This window comes from Neovison vison, chromosome 8, assembly GCF_020171115.1.
Source record: "Neovison vison isolate M4711 chromosome 8, ASM_NN_V1, whole genome shotgun sequence".
Classification (NCBI taxonomy): Eukaryota; Metazoa; Chordata; class Mammalia; order Carnivora; family Mustelidae; genus Neogale; species Neogale vison.
In genome coordinates, this window is record NC_058098.1 from 36,111,403 (window position 1) to 36,133,106 (window position 21,704).

At 51.1% G+C, this 21,704-nt stretch overlaps 1 protein-coding gene across 1 annotated transcript in view; it reads right to left on the bottom strand.

Annotated features, from left to right (window-relative positions):
- Positions 1–2,127: 2,127 nt before the first annotated feature.
- The window catches only part of JAG1 (jagged canonical Notch ligand 1), a 36,532-nt gene continuing 16,955 nt past the window's right edge, over positions 2,128–21,704 (bottom strand). The window contains exons 5-26 of the mRNA XM_044263453.1: positions 21,018–21,078; positions 16,708–16,838; positions 16,273–16,392; positions 15,705–15,818; positions 14,181–14,294; positions 13,476–13,589; positions 13,017–13,063; positions 12,496–12,669; positions 11,925–12,075; positions 10,960–11,124; positions 10,377–10,490; positions 9,707–9,820; positions 9,482–9,595; positions 9,218–9,334; positions 8,689–8,716; positions 8,125–8,210; positions 6,895–7,008; positions 6,189–6,298; positions 5,848–6,081; positions 5,529–5,660; positions 5,190–5,340; positions 2,128–4,325 (exon numbers count right to left, since the gene is read on the bottom strand). Of these exons, the coding sequence (XP_044119388.1) occupies positions 3,868–4,325; positions 5,190–5,340; positions 5,529–5,660; positions 5,848–6,081; positions 6,189–6,298; positions 6,895–7,008; positions 8,125–8,210; positions 8,689–8,716; positions 9,218–9,334; positions 9,482–9,595; positions 9,707–9,820; positions 10,377–10,490; positions 10,960–11,124; positions 11,925–12,075; positions 12,496–12,669; positions 13,017–13,063; positions 13,476–13,589; positions 14,181–14,294; positions 15,705–15,818; positions 16,273–16,392; positions 16,708–16,838; positions 21,018–21,078 (2,963 nt within the window). The 3' untranslated portion in view covers positions 2,128–3,867. The remainder of the gene's footprint in view (positions 4,326–5,189; positions 5,341–5,528; positions 5,661–5,847; positions 6,082–6,188; positions 6,299–6,894; positions 7,009–8,124; positions 8,211–8,688; positions 8,717–9,217; positions 9,335–9,481; positions 9,596–9,706; positions 9,821–10,376; positions 10,491–10,959; positions 11,125–11,924; positions 12,076–12,495; positions 12,670–13,016; positions 13,064–13,475; positions 13,590–14,180; positions 14,295–15,704; positions 15,819–16,272; positions 16,393–16,707; positions 16,839–21,017; positions 21,079–21,704) is intronic.

Consider the following 21,704-nt stretch of genomic DNA (forward strand, 5'->3'; position numbering starts at 1 on the left):
CAGCCAATAAACATGAAGCACTGAGACCACAACTTGCTCAAGGGGCAGTACAATTATTTTACTTAAAAATGATGTCAGGTGGCAATTTAGCAACAAACTGGCTTGCAGGCTAATTAATTCAGTTTAACAAGGAGGAAAAACATTGTAATTAATGAAGAGCTTATACTTTAGTGCTTCAGTAGAGTTGTTCTTAAATTTTACTACCCACAGGCCAGAGAAGAAGGGGAGGGAGGGAAGAGCTTGTTGAAAATACAGATTCCCTATCCCCACCCTTGGACCAGGCCTGGGACTCTACATGGAGAGAAACCCGCCGTCAAGTTATGCTTCTGATTGTTGCCCAGTCTCACTGGACTTGTAGTCAGTTAAGGCAGAGCCACCACCCACTTTCCTGATTTTACATTGTCTAAGTCTAGACTCTCTCAGCACAGTCAGCTTCGAGTTAATTCCTTACTGGAGTTTCACGGTATGGTCTAATGCTGGGGCTCGAGTTGGTCAAGTTTCTGGACTAAAAACTTATTTCTCTTCCAGGGTCTGCTTGAAGAGGGTCCAGAACATTAATGGGGAATGGGAAAGGTATGGAGTCCTTTCTTTTCCACCTCGTCCCCAAGATAACCAGGGCTCCCTTGCCTGATTACCTCTACCTGGAGAAAGGGGAAAACTGCCCTTTAGGATCAAGGGCCTGGCTTTGAGCCATGCCCAGAGGAGCCTGATCTCTGCCTTCTCACTACTGAGAAGTCTTCTTAAAACAAATGTGAATCTCAAGATCACATCCCTCCTGGAATAAAGAATTGCAGAGGCTCATTAAACTTTTTTTTTTTTCCTCTTGGCACAAAAGCACTTGGCAGCTACCCAAGGAATTCTGGGGTCCTGAAGAATCCAAGTTCACAAACCACTGGAGCAAGGTATTGCTCTGGGATGGTGTTTGAGTTGAGCACTGCTAAATCAGATGCTGTCCTGGCTCACTGGGTCTATACCGGAGCACTCCCTCCCTCCCGGCCACCCTACCTTCCAGAAACCAAATGTTCACTGGCAGAGATTAGGGACAGAAAGTACAGCTCCACCAGGGCAGGGAGATGTCGTGGGAATCCAGACTCGCTGGTGTCCAGGTCCTTTAGGCTGCCTTCCCAGCAAGCCCAGGCACACTGCTCTGAATTCTGACATTCTGACTCCTCAGTGCTCTCTGCTCAGGCACACGAAGCTAGGGATATTTTTAAAGTCCGTCGCCCTTTCTTAAACAGACACCCGTCAGAGAACATAGTTCCTAGCCTGATAGAAGAAAACTTCCCCAAGAAAGAAGAAAAACCTATGCAATCTGGAGGTGGGCGGGTGGCCGACCGTGCAACGCTGGGGGACGGCTCCAGGGAGGGTAAGCTTTGGCTTGCTCCTCAGCAGCAGAGGACTCCTGGCAGCTCCACGCCGCTGCTGGAAGCCATCCATGTGCCCGTCCCCGCGGCTCATCCCTGGCTACAGAGGCGCCAGAGGCGAAGCTTCCCCGGCCCCACATGTGTGTTGGGGGTGGGGTGGGGGAGGGGGCAGGGCAGAGCCATTTGGCGTCTGGCACCAGCAGCCACAGGAAGAACCACAGCTCTCCTGTCCTCAACAGGTACAAACGGGCAACCTCTGGAACCTCTTTGAAGGCCAGCTACCCGGCACCCCACGCCTACGTGGTGAGGACACCCAAACACGGACTCCCCGGGCACAAGTGAGGAGTAAATGGTTCTGACCCCAGAAGCTTCTAGCTACCACCTCCTGTGCATAAAACCACCCTGGAGGTGTGCGTGTGCACGGAAGCCACGAGGGTGTGGTCCAGATGGCAGGACATTAATATTAGTCCAAGTAACCAGGGAAAGAAAAAAAAAGATTGAAGGCGCCAAATCACCCTCTTCCTCCCCGAACACTAATTCCAAGCTTTTTAAAAACCTTTTTAGTACGGTGGGCATTTCCCGTGAGTGCTCACAAACAATTCACCTCCACACTACAGGCCGTTAACCCAGTGGTGTTTATTCAAGCAGTATTCACACTTGCTGTGGAGTAACAAGGGAATCGAGGCCCCCGAGATGGGGCTCGCATAGCTCTCTGGCTTCACAGCAGCCCAGGGTGGTGTGTTGTATCTTTTGTTTTTTTTTGTTGTTGTTGTTGTTGTTTTTTGGGAGAACTTCAGCTGAATTTTGTGGCTGAAAACGCTTTCAGTTTTCCCTCCGTGCCCCTGTCAAGCGCGGCCTATTTATCACACCCCGGTTACCAAACAGACTCGGCGGGGTGGCAGAGGCACAAGGCAGAGCCAAGCAAAACTCCATGAGCTCAGAAGAGGCCACACTGTTCCAGGTTTCATACAAAAAATTTAATAAATAGTACTTTTCAAAATTTATTGCCAGGAACAACACATCAGAGATGCATTTGTATGTTCATAACACTAATAGGACAATACAAAGTATCTTCACCGTCTCAGTGATGAGCCAACGAAATTAACTTTCATAAGCCTTTTTGATCTTCAACTTTGCAATAGCATTTTGATTTCCTCATTTAAGGCAGGCAGTGTACTCTATGGCAAATCTAAACAGTGATCTTACTGGACATTTTAAGGTTCAAGTATTCAACTAGCTTATAAGAATACTCCCTAAATGCAGTAGATAATGAAAAAAAAAAATCTACAAGTGGTTCAGTATTACATACGAATGGTGAAAAGAATCAGAATTTACAAAATAAGATTGGTGTGCTTCCAACTTCACACAATTTGATATTTTTAATGATATTCAACCACTCACGTTTTGGCTACGTAAAGTCGAAGCTCAAAGTTGTTCCCTTAAACTGCTGTGTAGCCGATCACCTGCCTGTCTCTTTTCAAGTCTAAAGCAGAGAAAAAAAAAAAAAAGAACCTGCTGTTCTAGACTAATTTTCAAACTGCCTCAGTCAGTCCTTAAAACGTGTTTTAAAGTGATGCTATAAAAGGTGTTTTAAACATCTGACGTCGTACAAAAAAAAAAAAAAAAAAAATTCCACCAGTATTCCAGGCACTGAAGCCCATCCTATTGTTTTAAACTATTTTCAAACACCTTAATTTTGGCTTATAGGCAACACGTAGTAAGAAAATAAGTTCAAAAAAATAAAGCCATACACTTACAATGCTATCAAAAACCTTCAACTCTAAACACGTACATATAAATAAAAAGGAATGATGTTTTAAGGCTCTTGATTATTAAGTTAATAAATCAAATATACACAGTGATTAATAAAAAAGAATTATTTACATAACTATACAAAATTCTACTTTGACACATTTTTCCTCTTTAAATTCTTCATTTTACCAGCAACTGCTGACATCAAAGTCCCCCCGCCCCAACAACATCAACAACAACAAAATACAATAAAAAAAATAAATAATAAACTCATTTGTGATAGTTGCTGTGGTTCTGAGCTGCAAAGGCACTTTCAAATACAGAACTACTTGTACGTCATCATAAAACCAATATACAAAAACAACTCAAGAGTCAATAAATATAAATAAAAACTATGATCCTAAGACTGCATCACCATTGGGACAGCTGGCAGAAGTGGGAGCTCAAGGCCCAGGGGCCGGGCGTTGTCCGGGGAGCCTGGTCCGCGAGCTGGCGGCTGTGGGCCGTGTGCGCCAGGGGGTGGGGGGCACTTTGGACTGGCTTTTTGCATAGCTGTGAGATGCAGCATTTGATTTCCCAGCCAACCACAGAAACTACCATTGCCAGTGTAAGCCAGCTTGTCAAAACTTAAATTAACACAGGAATTCTAAGTCAACGACAGCCTCAGACTGGACTAGGACACAACAGTTGAAGAACTACAAGCCCCCAGCACCCTCAGACTCTACCTAGCGGCGGCCGTGCCCGCACTCTGCTATACGATGTACTCCATCCGGTTTAAGCTCTGGGCGCTTTCCAGGTCCCTGTTGTCCTGTTTGTTTGTCCAGTTTGGGTGTTTGGCTGGCGTGCCGTTGGGGGGCTTCTCCTCTCGGTCTACCAGCGTGTAGGCCGGCTGTTTGGCAAACCGGGCTTTCTGCTGGTGCTTGTCCATGTCGTCCTCCTCCACCTCAGAGTTGTGTGTCCTGATTTTTGACATTTTGGAGTTTTTGTTCTCGTAATCCTTGATGGGGACCGTGTTGGCCCCGTGCTTCTCGATGGGGTTTTTGATCTGGTTCAGCTGCTCCCGCACGTTGTTGGTGGTGTTGTCCTCGGAGGCCGAGCGAGCGTGGCTGCTGGGCTTCCGCCGCTTCCGCACGCACCAGTAGAAGGCCGTCACCAGGCAACAGATCCAAGCCACAGTCAAGACGGAGCTCAGCAGAGGAACCAGGAAATCTGTAAGGCGGGCACAGAACCAATGAGCTCTCAGAAGGAAAGGAAAAAAAAAAGCCATCACTGTTGAACAACAGAATACCAACACTGGTGCGGCTCCTGCCCATCATTCCTAAAAGGGGTGCCATGGGGACAAGTCCCTTTTCACAACCACATATTGTCACTTCACAGCTTGATAAGCAAGTACAGGACCGGGGCCCTTGGGGACCCTGACACGTTTGTCCCCAGAGACCAGGCGCAGCAGCAGCTCCTCGAGGCTCCTGATGGCCGTGTGGAGAGGAGCATCTGGTTCGGTCCAGGAAAGTCTGGCTCTTCGGGCCGCAGCTCACTAGAGAATCTGGTTTGCAGCATGACCTGCAACCCGATCGGAGCATGCACAGCTCAGATGTCCCATATTCTCATGTACCCAGTTTCTCACCTCACTCGAACAATGAGGGTCAAAAGGTGAACGTGGCTGTCCCGCAGGGCCATCAGGCTGCCTACCAAACCCGTGTCTCACGGTGCTTAGGCTAGACTGTCCCACAACACCAGAATGCCACAGCAGGGTTTGCCTGGCCATGAGCTCAGGGCACAGCAATGCTCTGCCCTAGGGCTCCGCAGTGGACCTAGAGACGGCGCGTGTTTGGCAGGGGTGCTGGCTTCCGAGAGCACAGCGTGGTGGCCAGGAAAGAAGGTACCTCTGCCCATCACCCCAGGACCTTAGTCATGGCAGCTGGCCTCTGTTTTCCCCAGTTATATGGTGGGGTGGAGGGCTGGGGGTGGTCCTCAAGAGGGGAAACTGTCAGCTAATGCCCCACCTGCTGGGTGGTGAGCCAAAATCTATCGGCCAGTGCTCCCTCCAGGGCACCGTCCCCACCGGCCACCTACCTGTTCTGTTCTTCAGAGGCCGCCTCTGCACTCGCACTTCGGCCACGGCAGCGATAAGTGAGCTATTCCCATCCCGTTTACTAACGAGATCTATGATTTTGTCCGTGATCTCCTTGATCGGGTTTCCATCATCCCGGATGTCTTCGGCAGACTGGGAAAAGGAGAACGGTCAGATGCACGGTCAGGGCAACACTCCACAGGAGCTGTTACTAAGAGTTACTGAACACATGTGCCACACTCACTTGCAGCGACCTCGCTCTGTCTGGACAGTGGCTAAGTGAAGTTTGCGAACCACCCGCAACCAAGTAATCATGAAGGGGGACTGGGTCTCGTACTTACAATGGCCACGTGTATTTCATTGTTCGCAGACGGGGAAGGCTCACAGGCTATGTAGATGGAATATTCGGCAGAAACATTCTTTAAGATATTCAGATTCCTCAATTCGCTACAAATGTGCTCCGTGGTGAGACCCTAGAATCACATTTGAAAACCACCCATGTAAGATACTGGAAGAAGAGGGGGAAAAAAAACAAAAAACAGCCGAGGTTTCCTTGGAAGTCAGGAATGGACGCTCGACAAGCGCCTCGCTGGGGACGCTCCTGCTTCGGAACAAGCAGACACACCACCAGGCCTAACTGAAAAAGTGCTGGTTCCGTACCGGTGACATCATCTCCTTGTTGAAGGTGAACGTGATGTTGGCACAGTTCTCCTGGTAGTAGGGGTCCGAGGTGCACTTGGTCTTTACTGGCTGGAGACTGGAAGACCGGCACTCGCCCACACCCGTGCAGGGGCGGACGAAGCACTGGTCATCCAGGATCGGGATGCAGCTCTGCCCGCTGGGGCACTCACTGTGCCCTTTGTGGAGCAGGCAAGGTCGAGGGCCACACCAGACCTGGAGAGAGAGAGAGAGAGAGACAGAAATGGAGAGGGCAGCTCAGGAGGAACGCCGGGCAGGCAAGCCCGGCACGTGGGCGAGCGGCGCAGGCCCTCCCGCCGTACCTTGGAGCAGGCGATCCTTCCGTTCAGACACTGGCAGGCATTGCAGTCATCGTCCCACCTGGCCCCGTCTGGTATCACACTCCCCACGGTGACACAAGGTCTCCCTGAAACTGCAAGGTAGGATGCCTGAGTGGAAGGGGTGTCCTTTTCTGTTGGGCGCTCTACTCTTCACTTCCTCCCTGTTAGGGAGGGATTACAGCTCTGCCCTGGGCCATGGGAGAGCAGGTCTTCTTCCCTCACCGGCTGCCTCGGCACGGGGTCCCATGACCACCAGGCTGTGCCAGGGCCGCCTCTGTGGGGGGGTGATGTGAGCAGAGTCGCTCACAGCTGAGCTTGGCCATTCGCCAGATAGGGCTACTACTGGTCCACAGAGTGGGAGGAAGCGCCCAGAACAGACCTGAGCCCAGCCCACAGCCCATTCTCACTACATCGGCCCCGCATGCCCCAAGCAACACGATGAATGCCTGCTGTAGGCCACATCTCGGGATGGTTTGTCACAGAACAGAACTGCCCGAGAGCTGGACTACAAACAGCTACCCTAGTTGTAGGGGGCCCCTTAGGCTTCACCGGTCCCCGTGACTCCCTCTGCACATCCCCCCTCCATGTTCTCTCCCTAAGCACAGTGTGCGCTCGGGAACAGTCAGAGGGTAACCGCAGTGACTAGGGCCCGCTCGCCCCATGGGCAGCTACAGCCTGACACACATACCTTCCTGGCACTTGGCACCGCTGTGCCCTGGGGGACAGATGCACCGGTAGCCATTAATCTCATCCACACAGGTTGCCCCAAACGCACATGGTGAGGACTGGCATTCATTGATGTCTAGGAGAAGTGGAGATTAAGTTTAGGCTCCAGTGGGAAGCAGTGATGTTTTTTCTAAGGTTTTACTAACCTAACATACAGATAAAGCATATAGACCCTAAGTATAAGTTTACTGAGTTTAATGAGTTACATAACCAGCACCTAAATAAATCGATCATCAGTACCCCAAAAAGCACGTTACTGCCCCCCAAAGATCATTAGCCTGACTTTTGAGCAGCTGAGGGTCAGTTCAGGAGGCAGCAATTTTGATGAAATAGGTTCCTTTTTATCAGATGGTACAACTTAGAGCAAGGACTGGCAAAGTTCTTATAAAGGGTCAAATATTTTAACCTTTGTGGGCCAATGGGCTTTGTCACTACTACTGTACCCTGTTGTAGCATGAAAACAGCTTTAAGACAGTACATAAAGGAGTAGCTGTGTGCCAGTAAAACTTTATTTACAAAAAGAGGCTGTGGGTCAAGGCAACAGTTTGCCAACACAATTTAGAAACATGAAATAGACCAAATCTACCGCCACTTAGTGTTGAAGACCAGTCAGTCCTAGACTCAAGCACTCGTAAAAATTTTAAATAATTTGGGGATGAGAATGAAAATTACAGCTATCCCGCCCAAACGAAAGGGCATATAAAAAGGTAGGAAAGGGCTCAAAATAAAAACCTTAAGCACCCTGAAAAACTGTACTGCCTGCCTCCTGTTGTAATCATTTCACCAAGGCCTGACCAAACCTTTGGAAACCACTAGACCCTAGTCCCATCCACTGCCGATAGCTCTGTCCTCTGTGGCTTATGTCCATGTGCCAATGACTTCAGCGTAGTCAAGGGGAAAAGCACTCTTTCCTTGTGGCCTCAGAACGGTTTAATCGTCCAGTTCTGTGGCTGGTAAACTCCCTCCCCTAGACGAGGGCCATACTACCGGGGGAAGGACCAGCAGGTATCTGGGAGCTTCTGGCCCTAGCCAGAACCTTAATCCCAGCTGGAGGTGGGACGTTATACGCCTCTCAGGCAGGGCTAAAGGGAAGAGTGACTTCAACCATTTTCAAGATGAAAAGTGTTGGTCTGAGGGCTGGGAGTTAGGGGCAAGAACATCACTGGGGAAACCAACTCGGCCTGGTCCTTACTTATTCTGCAGTCAGGTCCAGCAAAGCCAGGGGCACACTCGCACCGGTACCAGTTGTCCCCATCTACACAGGTGCCACTGTTGTAACTAAGAAGAAAGCAAAGACCGTCTCAGTTACTGACCTCCCAATCCACGGATCCACAACTCTACCAGCCAGTTCACGGGGCGCCATGCCAGTTACGGTAGGTGGCTCTCACCCCTGGCCACACTCCCCATTGCCTGGGGAGCTTTAAAAATAATAGTGCCCGGGTCCCACCCCCAGAGGTGCTCCGTCACAGGTCTCCGTTGCAGTCCGGGCATCGGAACTTCTAAAAGCTCCCCAGGTGATCCTCGTGGACAGCCAAGGTGGAAAGTCTCAGCTCCCAATGGGGAGACAGCCTGGCTGATTAAAGTGTGGTCTGTGGACCAGCAGAACCAGCGTCCCCTGGGAGTATGTGCCCCGGGCAGGGTCTGCGGCCCCACCCAGGCCTCCTGCCGCAGAACCTGCATTCCAGGCAAGATCCCGGGGGAATACCCATGCACAATGCGGCCAAGAAAGGCTGGCTTCAAAGGTGGTTATGCTTACCAGGGATGAGGACTGCAGTCGTTGGTATCTGCAAAGTAAAAAAGACGACTTAACACCGAGGCTTTCATCCGGCAAAGCAGTTTAAAACCGTACGTAGAAACACCCCTTGTTTCCCTAAGACCTGTCTGATAGAGTCGTAGTTTACACCAGCAAAAGGTGCTGACGACCTCTGTTCAATTGGAACCAGGCCTGCGCCACAAGTTTGTTCCCTATGCCGTGGGACACCCCACAGGAAGAGGCCCCGCTCAGGGCGGGCAGGGGGGCTGTGAGAAGGGAAGGAAGACAGGCTGCTGGTCAGACCCACGCTGGGAGCGCAGACACCATCTGTCTCCACTTATCTGCTCGGCGACTTTCTCATGCCCAGGTCAGGGCTGCAGTCCATCAAGTGCGTTAGAACAGACCCAGGTGAAGCAGAAGCAGACATCAAACAGCTCTGCTTCTGGTTTCCATCGAGAGTCCCTGAGGGTGTCAGGCTCTGCTCCTGCAGCCCTTGCAGAGTTCAGGGCATGTGGGGCAGAGGGACACTCACTCTGAGTACAGATGGGCCCCTCCCAGCCTTCTTTGCAGACACACGTGAAGGAGTCCCCGTTGACCACACAGGTGCCCCCATTGTGGCAAGGGTTGGGCAAGCAGCTGCTGTTCCGGGCTATAAGACAAGAATAGACAGGACCACCCTCCTTGAGGCTCCACGGACAGTCCCAGGAGCCTAGAAGCAGACGTGCTTCTAGCAGAACAGTCCTAGGTGTCAAGACGGCCACGCCCACTGCCAACCCCATGTGGGGCAGAAAGCTACCTATGTTGCACGTCGTCCCTTCCCAGCCTCCAGGGCACATGCACTTGAAAGCGTCCCCTTCGTCATAGCAGGTGCCACCGTTGTTGCACGTGGCCTCGTCACACTGGCTGTCACCTGAAGGAGGGGGATCTCTGTGTGAGCCCCTGGCCAGCCCCCGTCACAGAAGACAGGGAAGGCTGGAGGAGTTCCGGGGATGGAGGGGACCCCCCGCCAGCTACCACTTACGTGAGTGGCAGGTCTTTCCTTTCCACCCATTTTTACAGTCACAGTAAAAGTCGTTGACAAGGTCACGACACGAGCCCCCATTGTGGCAGGGATTCTGGCTGCAGTCATTAATGTCTAGAATCAAAGAGGAGACACCCAGCTCAAGAAGTTTCCAGAACTGTTCACGGCCTGGAAGAACCGCACCCCTTCCTATGGCCACCTCCACCCGCCGGTTTCCACTCCGAGGTCCAAGACCAGCCGAGCAATCCCGGGACTTCACTCTTCACACTTTCACTCTTCAGCAGGAGGAAAGGAGCCCTCAGCTCGGTTACTCGTAACCCCACAAGGTGGCAAGACAGGGAGAGGCCTCTGTCGCTGCCACGGAAGTTAATGTCAGCACAGGCACAAATTACAATGAAAACAGAAAGAGGATTACGTTCCCCGCAAGCAGGGGTATTTGTCCTAATGACAGTCTGCCTTTACAGCTCCTCGCAGAAGCTCCTCCCTGGGGCCTGTCATAGGCACTCACAAACACTAACAGGACACAGGCAATGCTATCCCAGGACAAGAACAGTTGGGGTCTCAGGGCCTCATTCCCATGAAAAAGACAAGCCTCCTGTGAGGATTCCCCTGCCCACCCCCACACCGAGCATCCCAGAGCTGTCTGGCCCAGAAAAGACCACACACTCACTGGTTTCACAGTAGGCCCCCTCCCAGCCGTCACTGCAGATGCACTTGTAGGAGTTGACCCCATCGATGCAAGTGCCGCCATTTTTACAGGGGTTGCTCTCACAGTCGTTAATATCTGTGAAACGAAGACAAAAGGCTGGTGAGTAAAGGACACCCGACGCCATAGCCAGGCACTGGTCTCAGGACCACCTCCTGAGAAAATGAGGGGCCAGGGGCTATCTCCTCATTCTCAACTCCATCAGGACGCTTTCTCGAGTTCAACAGGCTGCTCATCAGGCAGAAGCCTCCAGAGGATGCCTTGTCTGTTTTAGTGCCCCAGAGGCTAAGCTGCATGGAGGGAGCAGGGAAGAAATTCCTACGGAAAAGCGGGACCACCCAAACTAGTAAGATTCCAGAACATAAGTGTGCTGAAGGGTCAGAGGCGTCAGTGAGCTCATACATTAAACCTAACTTGGTCTCGGGCCCTGGGCTGACTGGGAAGCCTTGCTGGCCTCAGCTGTAATGACTCAAGCTCAAATGCACCCCGAGCTGGGCAGAGGTGGGGTGAGGGAGCACCCTGCCCCATCCCCCGAGAGGGGTCTTACTTTCATGGCAGTATGTTCCAGTGAAGCCTTTGTTACAGTCACAGGTGAATTTGCCTCCCGACTGACTCTTGCACTTCCCGTGGGGACCACAGACGTTCGAGGAAATATACCGCACCCCCTCAGGTGTGTCGTTGGAAGCCATGGCCACTGTGCAGCTGTCAATCACTAGAAGACAGACTCGGGATTAGATCACGGCCACGGACCCCCGAGAGACATGGCATTCCTGAGCTGAGGACCTACACCAAGCTTGCTTTCCTGGAGACAGGCACCCTTGGATTCATGAGGGTAAGAAGTCAAGAGGCACCTTGGGGCTGAGACTCTGGCAGTGGGCCACATCACACTGTGACAGGCAAAGTTGAAACTCCAGGCAGACAGAATTTTGTTTTTAAGGCATTTTCCCCTGAGGTGGCTAAGAAGCCTACATGTCTGTGGGCCCCTCTCCTCCCTGTGACATCTCCTCAGCCTGGCAGAAGCTTGCTAAAGGAAGCTGGACAGCTTCATTTCCTATGTCATCCTACATAAGCTAGCAGGAAGGACCAAAGAACCTGTAAAGCTGTGTCACCTACTATAACAGCCCCGAGACACGTGTGGCTATTTAGGTGAATTAAAATTAAGTACAGTCCCCCTTTCTAGTTGTACCAGTCACACTCAAGGCTCCTGGGGCTACCATACCCAACAGTGCAGATAGCAGACATTTCCACAGCTGCAGAAAGTTCTGGCAGTGCTGCTTTGAGGGCCATCTCTGTGCTGCAAACCAGACCAGGTATGCTCGCCCCTGGGCTACCTGGGGATCTGGCTCTACCACCGGCGGAGCCTGAATAAACGGCTTCCACATGTTCTGGCTTCCCTAAGCAGTCAGGTTAGGGTCTTTCCATCTCATCTGAATGGCCTCTGAGAATATCAAGGGGCAGCGGCCAATGGGGCAAGAGGCAGCAGCCACCCAGGGCAGCAGGCAGGGGAGGTACCTTCGCAGGGAGTGGTGCGACAGTGGTCTTTAAGGTGGGAGCAGTTCTTGCCCTCGTAGTCCTCGGGACACTTGCAGAAATAGTCACTGGCACGGTTGTAGCACTGGGCGCCGTTCTGGCAGGGATTGGGCTCGCAATAATCTACGTCCAGCTGCGGGGCCGGGAGCAGGGAAGGGGGAGAGGAAACGGAGCTGTGATTATAACTGCTCTGGTGGGGGGCAGGCGATGGAATCAGACCCCTTCACCTCCTTCCATTAGGAGAACACCCTACATGATACAGTTATATCCCAGAGACTGTGCAGGGATGCACGGGCAAAACAGGGCGGAGCGGAAGAGGTCAGGGGCACAAAGTCAAATCGACAGGCTGCTGACACTAGGAAGAAAACCACTCCTCGGTGTCTTTCCACTGGCAGTCACCTAGAAGTCCCTGGTCACTGGATGTTAACAGACTTCATGGCGACTCCAGAGTAAGGAAGGGAAGGGGATAGGAGAGGGAGCAGAGGAGGGGGGCAGCAAGAGGAGGGAGCCCTGCTGTAGAAACTTGGCATATGGAGGTTCTAGCATCGCTCACCTGACAGAGGTTTCCAGAGAAACCAGTGGGACACAGACACTGGAATCTGTTGATTTCATTCTGACAGTGACCCCCATTCAAACAGGGGTTGCTGGCGCATTCATCGATCTCCCTCTCACAGTGATCGCCTGCATAGCCAGGTGGACAGATACAGCGATAACCATTAACCAAATCCTGGAAGAGGAGAAGGAGGGGGGAGAAACACATGCTTTTTTCTCTGCGCTCCACAAACAGGGCTGCGGCAGTCCTGCATGACCGCCGCGGTTCCGCTGATCCGCCGAGATCGCTCAGTGCCCAGCCTCTCGAAACGTTTGGGAGGAATTTCTATGTGCAGGCCTTCGATATGGCTCCCAAGAGGCTGGGGGGGTGGGGTGGGTAACATGAACCCAAGTGAAACTTCCAGAGAATCACTCTCCACTGCATTTTTAAATCTCAGAGGGACCAAGCTCTCCCAGGGTCACATACACCGTACAGATTCGTGTCAATCAGTAAGGTTTCATCTTAAGCTAAGATTTACATACCCGACAGGAGGCGTCATTCTGACACTGGCCAAGGCAGTCATTAATATCTGAAAAATAAACAAGTCCTCATATTAAAGAGGCCATTTCCATTGAAGTTGGGCTTAATTGAAAAGTGTTCTCTGCTCAAGACAGATAAAAGCCTCAAATCAGAGTTCCTGTATGCTTCCCCTGGCATAAGGTTATGACACTGGGTGGGAACCCTCCCTCATTCCTCCAGACTGAGCAAGTGAACTTCACATCATTGTTTGAGTCACCTTATCAGCACATGGCTGTTTTACCGGCTAAGGAGCCTGATAAAGCGCCAGGTTTTCCCTTCTGCACTGATCCCTCCCTCTCCAAAAATACTGCCTCTCCGAGGTTCTCCTTTTACCACACTTCGAGCTGGAGTGGACATACAGGCCTAGAAAGCCTTCAGTACTGAAGTTTCACAGAAATCAAAATTGAAACAAAGGTACTCACTTATGTCACAATTCTGACCCGTCCAGCCTGGGAGGCAATCACAGTAGTAGCTTGCGATCAGATTCTTACAGGATTTGGCATTTACACAAGGTTTGGCCTCGCATTCATTTGCATCTGAAAGAAATGTGGAGGGGCAGTGAGAAATGGAGATTTACCCCCACTTCCCCCCGCCCCCAGTCCTATTGATAGGTTCTCTGAACCAGGAGACATTTTAATAACCTAGCTAAATCACAGATACTAGGTTCCCACTATTTGGAACAGCTGATCCCTCTCCCTAGCCATTACCCAATAAGGAATGCTAATTGATAACTTTCCGGCTGCTGGTTAACAACTGGCCCCCAATAGGAGAGCAGAAAGCCACCAGGCACTGCTGTGCGGAACTCCGGGCAGCCTCGTTGCTGGGATTTAAATGTGGCAGGAAGAATGCAGACAGCTCATTCCTCATGAGACCATCCCAGTTTGCAACCCAGCCGAGCGCTCCTCGGACAGACGATTGACATGCTTCAAGGAATCCCACGACTTTCCCACAGGGCCTAAAAGAGCTAGGCCATTTGCATTCGAGTTCTCTCTCCCAGGCCCGGTGGACTCTTGACAATAAATTACTTTTTAACACGATGGTGTGCAAACCCACACCACTACCCACAGGCTCATCTTCCTCAACAGCCCGGCTCATCAAAGCCAACCTTGATGCAGGAATTTCCTTACCTAACTGGCACGTTTTGCCAGTCCACTGGGGTGGGCACACGCACTTGAATCCATTAACCAAGTCCTGGCAGGTGCCCCCGTGGGAACAGTTATTTGGAGAACAGTCATCAATGTCTGTTGGACAAAAGGGAAAAGGGTTGGCAATTTAATCTCCGTCCCTTTGACAATTAGATCATTTAATGCCAACCCTCACATGAGGAGCCTTCACTTAAGAGCCAGACACCTGCTCTAAGGGACTGCTGTGACGGTAAGGCCCGATTTTAGCTTTAAATCCTCCACTGCCCCAGTTCATTTAATCCCCAACCTAAGCAGCAGGGAAAGCCAGCTGGATCCCCAGAGCATCGACCCACTGGTAACACGGGACATCTAGCTCTGCCCACCTTTGATTTTTAAAGAAAAGTTTCAGCATGGCTCAAGGGTGGCTAAGAAAAGGCAAGGAAAAAGAAGTCTTCACTGGTAGAAAACTTCATTCTTATTAGCTCACACAGCTTTCCCAAAATGACACAGCTGGGGTCCCCACCCCCACTTCTGCCCGGGAATACAGTGGCCTCTTCCTTCATCTGCTGCCCACTTATGAAGGACCAGGCTCGCTCTCTGAATCTGCTAATGGGTTCTTCACAATCGGAAGACATGGGAATTCTCCTGTCCCATATCAAGAGGGCACAGAGCGCGGGTGGGGGTAATGATCCATCCTGCAAGAGGCAGGCAGGGCCACAGGGCCAGCCCCGGTGGCCTGACCCCCTAAACCCCCGTTCTTCACCAGGCTGTCAGGGTGCTGACAACAGTGGTTCTCGGGCCTGGTAGCACCTCAGAAACCCAGGTGCTTGTTTAAGAATGTGGACTCCTTAGGGGCGCTTGGGTGGCACAGTGGGTTAAGCCTCTGCCTTCGGCTCAGGTCATGATCTCAGGGTCCTGGGATCGAGCCCCGCATCGAGCTCTCTGCTTGGCAGGGAGCCTGCTTCCCTCTCTCTCTCTCTGCCTGCTTCTCTGTCTACTCATGATCTCTGTGTGTCAAATAAATAAATAAAATCTTAAAAAAAAAAAAAAAAAAAAAAAAGAATGTGGACTCCTCATTCCCGAAGGCAAACTGGGGATACCACATCTACACGGTCCGGTCCAGCCCCCTGGCCGTTCTCCCATGCAGCCAGGCCTTGCAGCCACAACAACTCTGCACTGTAGCTTCCTCTTTGGGGGCCCCCTACCCGCCATGATCAAATTCAAAGGTGGCAGCTTCTCCATGGCTGCAAGGACAAGAACTATGACTCGATTCAGAGGAGGCCGAGCTCCAGAGCGCACACAAGAAGGACAGAGGCATCCACGCAGAAGTTTCCTCCAGGAACTAACTCAGGATGAGGATACAGGGAGACTCCCGGTGTCAAGGCTAGAAGCCCAAGCCGGGCCCCTCCCTCCAGGACAGACCCATCACAGACACCTGACAATGAACCCAGCCCAGGTCCCAGCCCCCAACCCACGGATCTCAATACAGCGATCCTCAGGAAAAAACAGGCCAAAGCCCAGACTTACTTGTGGAACACGTGGGGCCCGTCCAGCCCGGAGAACACTCACACTCAAACCCCAGCGAGGTCTCCCTGCAGCTGCCTCTGTTGTGGCAGGGGTCAGACAGGCACGCGTGCTCCGCTGCAAAAACCAGGAGAGCGGTCAGCAAGGGACTCCCGCTTGGGGCCGCCTCTGTCCTCTCCCGGCAGCCGAGTCCCACGCCTGGGCCACCAGCTCCAGCTCACTTCAGAAAAATGAAAGCAAGCCATGTGCTGTGTAACCCTGCTGAGTCTAGGGGAGAAGGAAGGCCTCTCTCTCCCAAGTGTCTGCGGCCACATTCCAAGGCATCTCAGGGCCGGGGTCACCGTGCGGCAAACAGCCCCTCCATCCCCCATGCTAGGCAGCATCACCAGCTGGGAGACCCTCACGCTGCTTGCAGGAGGTCTCAAAGACCCACAGAACTGCTGGGATGACAAGACTTTGCTTCCAAGGCCGTTTTCATCCTTTAACAACTCCTTAAAGTGTGCTGTTATTTCTTAAGCTGAGTGTACCCCAAAATTAAATGAAGGGCTCTTGTGCCACCTGGACCACTTACCGATTTCACAGTTGGATCCCGAATAGCCCTCAGGGCACGAACACTGGTACTTGTCGGGACCCGTGTTGCTGCAGGTTCCCCCGTTGAGACAGGGCTGGCGGGTCCCGCAGTAGTTGAGATCTGCCAGAGACCCGGGGAGGTCAGCGGCTCAGAGCGGGCCGTACAGGCTGCCGAACGGCCCTGTTTCTAGTGCTCCCCCCACCACACCCCCACCAGCCAGTCCTCTTTTGAAAAATAAAACCAGAAAAAAAAAAAAAAAAATCCCAAACCATGGCCTTAAAGGCAAATTCTAACAGATTCAGAATGAAAAGCCTCTACAAATAAAAATAAATCAAAGTAAAATCCGGAGTACAGCTGCCCCACCCCTTCAGTTCGGCTGTGCGCCCCCCCACCCCATCCTGCCTCCTGCCCCGGTCCAGTCCCCTGGGAGTGTACCTTTGTCGCAGAGCTGGCCACCCCAGTTGGTCTCACAGAGGCACTGCCAGGGCTCGTTACAGGTGCCATGGACGCAGCCAGGGTGTGGGATGCACTTGTCACAGTACAGGCCCTGCCAGCCATACTGGCACCTGGGGACAGACCGTGCACACATGCCCCCCTTTAGTCCTTAGAACATTCGGGGAGATCTGTGCCATTTAAATGCAAGGTTAAGAATAAGAAGTCCAGGCATTTCCAGGGGCGCCTGGGTGGTTCAGTGGGTTAAAGCCTCTGCCTTCGGCTTAGGTCATGATCCCAGGGTCCTGGGATCAAGCCCCGCATCAGGCTCTCTGCTGAGCAGGGAGCCTGCTTTCTCCTCTCTCTGCCTGCCTCTCTGCCTACTTGTGATCTCTCTCTCTGTGTCAAATAAATAAATAAAATATTTAAGGAAAAAAAAAAAGAAGTCCAGCCACTTCCAGTCTTCCTTCTTTCTTTTCTCTCTTATTTATTTATTTATTTATTTTTGTGGTGACAGGACAGTCAGACTTGCAAGGTTTGTGCGGGGGCTCTGTCTAAACAAACATTTTTGGTGGTTGGGCTGAGGTCCCCTCCCAGGCGACTCGTGACAAAAGCAGGGCTGTCTGGGGAGAGGCCAGCGGGGGCTGCCCTCACAAAGCCACTCTCTTCTCAGGCTCACAGGGCTGGGCGAGGGTGGGGGCGTGGAATAAATCAGTTCGCCCGGTCAGCTACGGAGGCCACGGAAGGACTCTGGGGTGACAAGAGCCATGTGAAAGTCTTCGCAAAGGCGGCCCGTCAGGAGCGTTTCCACAGCAGCCCAGCTCTTTGTCTAAACAGCAAGTCACGACCCCAGTACGCAAAAATGCAACAAGACACCCAGGGCGGCAGGAAGCCGCCTCCTGAGGCTTTAGGAAATCAAAGGGGGAGGGTAGCGGGCGCGGTGGGGGGGGGGTGCGCACCCTGCTCTGGCAAAGAGGCACCCACAGGAGAGTGAGGAAAGCCACAGCACTTGGAACCAATCCCATAGATAATTTATGACCCACTACCGGGGCTGCTTACACTAATTCATTTCATACTTATTTCTCACTTTAGGGGGGGGAAAAAAAAGGTCAACCCAGTTTATCTAGTATTGGGGAACAGAGTCAAGTTTCCTTTATAAGCGCCTCATTAATCGGACTCTTTGGAGGCCAAATGGTGCCTTTGATCCCCAAACAAAAACACAAACATAAACCTTCACCTGAGGTGGGGGAGAGGGCACGGTCTCAGCAGCCACCCTCTCCCCTCACGTTTCAAGCCCTTGGAAACGTTAACCACCCTCTCAAAACTCAAGCTTTGACAAACAGGAGAAAGGAAAACCCGGTGCGGGAGAGGGTGAGCGTGAAACAGGGATGGGCAGAGCACTTCTAGAACTCGACCTGGGAAAAGCCACAGTAAGAACTACCAGCGCCCTCCCCCACCCCGAGCCACTCAGTAATAACTCTGCAAAACAGGCACCCTCAAGAAGGGAAGGCTTTCCGTTTCCAGAGAGCCAGAGGCAGGCTAGCTAATCCTTATCATGGGAAAATTATAGGGATCCCACTAATAGCTAATCACCCACGGCCAAGAGTCAACTTAACCCCTGAGAACAGTGACTAACCACTTCCTAACTTCCACAAACAAGCCATCCACACCCAACTCAAAGAACCACCAGAATGCGTGGTTTCAACTTAATCAGATGGAGGGTTCAGCTTTATGTAAAACAGACCGGCAGTCTGAATGACTGTGATCATTCAGAGCAGTAAGAAAAAAAATAAATCCTGCACTTTTTTTTAAACAGTGGGACACTCAGATAAGCAGGAGTGGGGGGAGGGGTTTCATTCAATAAAAGATTGATTAGCTTAGCTTGAAAGATATTAAGAGGGAGCTGATTTGGAAATAGCAGGATTCTTACTGTCTTTCTTACTCCCTTCCAAATTATGGATGGCTACACCTCTTCAATTTGCCTAATAAAAGCAAGAAGAGGCAGCTGAGGACCCAACCTCACCTCCTAATTAATGAGAGCTGGATCCCCAAGCATAAAGAAGAAACCACAAGAGGCCATGGATGACTTCAAAAGAAAACAAATAAAAATACTGACCCTAAAAGAGGCATCCACAAAGTTATCCCAGCTTAATAATATATGATTAAGGTTCTCATGAGAATTTGAAGTGACTTTCCTCCTACGATGATTCATCATTAAGTTTGATATTATTGGCAGGCTTGCAATAAAGCAAGCATGTGCACCCAGGAGAAGGAATCTAAGTCTACTTGGGAACGACAAAAACCAATGAAGTTTTCTCATGTGGGAATAGGGAAAAAAAACAAAAACAAACAAACAAAAAAAAAACACCTCCTCTGTAATACATAATCCGTAAGACAGCTTACAGGTAACTAGCCATTCAACTATTTTGGGAGCGGGACACAACCTGAACTTCCTCAGCTAGAAGGTTCTGTTTTGATTTTCTTTCAAGGTAGGCAGAACAAGATGGGCTGGGAGACTATGCAAATGATGTGTGGGAAAATCGCACCTTAAGTAAATAAGGGCACCGGTGCGTGTCTGGGCAGGGAGTGGGAGGGAAGACTTCGAAAGAGAAAGGGCTAAATTCTGGAAACAAAGCCTGTTGTTCCGGCTGGGAGTGCCCTCCCCTGTGCAGTGGCGAGCCCATTCTGATGACAGTAGCAGAAATCGCAGTCGGTCTCCACTGATAGTCATCTGAGCCCAAAGCAGGCCCAGAGAGGCTAAGAGTGCTGCTGACCTGACTTTCTCTAGAACATCCTTAATTAAGGAGGGTGAAGGCAGGTGGATTCCTGCTCGAACTTTTGACAGCAGTGCTGTCAAATACACGCTCCCCTTCCACCAATGGGGCTGAGGATGAGAACGTCCCCCTCCCAACCCCAGCCTTCCAGAAAATAAGCTTCTCTCTGAAGTGCAGGAAGACACAATTCCAGATCAACCTGGTTTCATTTTACTTCCCGCTGCCTTAGTTCTGACTTCAGTCAGGCCTCTGAGCTCAGGGCCCCCCTTCCCCTCCCCTGGCTGCCTCGAGAGCAACAGATGGGTAGGAGAGCTGCCACAGAGGAAACCACCCCCCCTCCGACCCTCTGCCGAGAATTCTTCCTAAAGCTGCAGTCTACCAGATACACTGAGCAGCATGATCCTTTGTGGGGGGGCTCTCCAAGATACAGATTCCTGGGCCAGACCCTGGCCCAGGATTTTTCAGTGGGTGTGAGGTGGCACCCAGGAATCAGCATTTCAATACTTCCTCTGTTAATTCCGGAAATTACTGACATGGACACTGAAGTTTGGGGCAGCAATTCCCTAAGTATGGTCCCACCAGCAAGGTGGTGGGGACCCTTGACAGAAAGGCAGAGACTCGGGCCCACCCAGACCTATGGGATCAGGCTCTGCATCTTAACAGCACCAGGAAACGGGAGTTTGAGATAACACTGGTTTAGACGGTTTCATAGGCCTCCCTTGGCTCAAAGCAGGGGGGCTTCTACGGCAAAAGTGACAGGCCCCAAGGATCCTTTCAGTGGCCCCCTCAATCTGCTAATCCTTCAGCTCTGGGAGGAGGGAAAGTGAAGTGTGAGACTGTGTCAAAATGCCACAGCCACCAACACCATTTCCTGACACAAGCCTCTTCCCAAATTGGCATCATGTACATTTCAAGAAGGTTCCAAAAACTGTAATCACGAAGCAGTCGGGGTGGGTCTCGGTTTGGCTTCTGCATTGTCCGGCACCATAAAAGAACAGACTTCAAAGGCCAGCAGCAAAAGTCTACATTCATCAGGCTCAACTGACAAGATTCCAGCGCAGCCATTAACCTCTCAGCACCGGCCTGGCTCCCGCCTGCAAAGGGGCCAGGAGATTGTACTAATCCCATTCTAAAGAATGCTCCGCTGTCCCCTAGTGATGGGAAAAGTGGGGGAGGGCTGGGAGATGGGAAACCAGGCTGGGGGAGGAGACAGACTCCAAGAAACCCACATCCCTCCATCTCATCCATTAGCACTTTAAGAGGAAGATTATAAAAACGTGTTATCAATTTACAGAACAGTTAATACATGAAGTCACTGACTATGCCCAACAAGAGTTTTTTTTTTTTTTCTCTTCCAAGAGAGAAGTGTGCACATTCCACCAGACAGCTGGTATAATTTAATAAGCTTCGGATGTGCCTATTTGGGTTTTTTTTTTTAAGCTTTCTTGTTCTCCTAAGAAAAAGAGGCGTATTCACAATAAATTCAGTCCCCCGCTGGCACGAAAAGATTAATTTTTTAAAAAAAGTTCAGTTATTTACCTGCAGTCACCTGGGAGTTTGCAAGACCCATGCTTGAGACTACAGCCCTGTCGGCAAATAGCTGCAAAAAAAAAACCCAGAAAACAAAAAACAAACAAACACAAAGATGAGTCAAGCACAGTTTCTTGCACCACCACCGTTGAGAATGGCCTAGTACATGAAGCCTACAAAATCCACAACTCAAAGAGATCTCATGTCAAGTCCATTGTAAGGAGAGGAAGATGGGAGGTACCCAAATAGCAAATCCAGCTTTAAACTTCAAGGCCATGCTAGCAGATCTTCAAAACATGATACTACTCAGGGACAAAACACAGGCAAGTCGATGGGAGTGGGGGTCGGGTGGGAGGGGTCTTCATCCAGTCTCTCTCAACAATAGCTACCCTGCTCGCTGTCAATTCCCACCCTCTCCAAAAGAACAGGAGCCGTGATCCTTCCTCATCTCAACCACTCTGTCCCATGAGGGCACATTCAGAGGAGTCCCAGCCTCCTTAAACCCCACGCCCCCACCCCCTAAAAGGCCTGATGGCTCAAAAATCCCATGGGACTAACAAAGCCAACTGGGCTGGCTTCATCTGGCAGGCTAATCCGGAGGCCAGATCGGGTGGTACTTTTACAAAGTATCCTTGCAAAGCAATTCTGCCTCAGTTATAAAACAAATTTAAACACATGGTAAAAAATACTAAACAT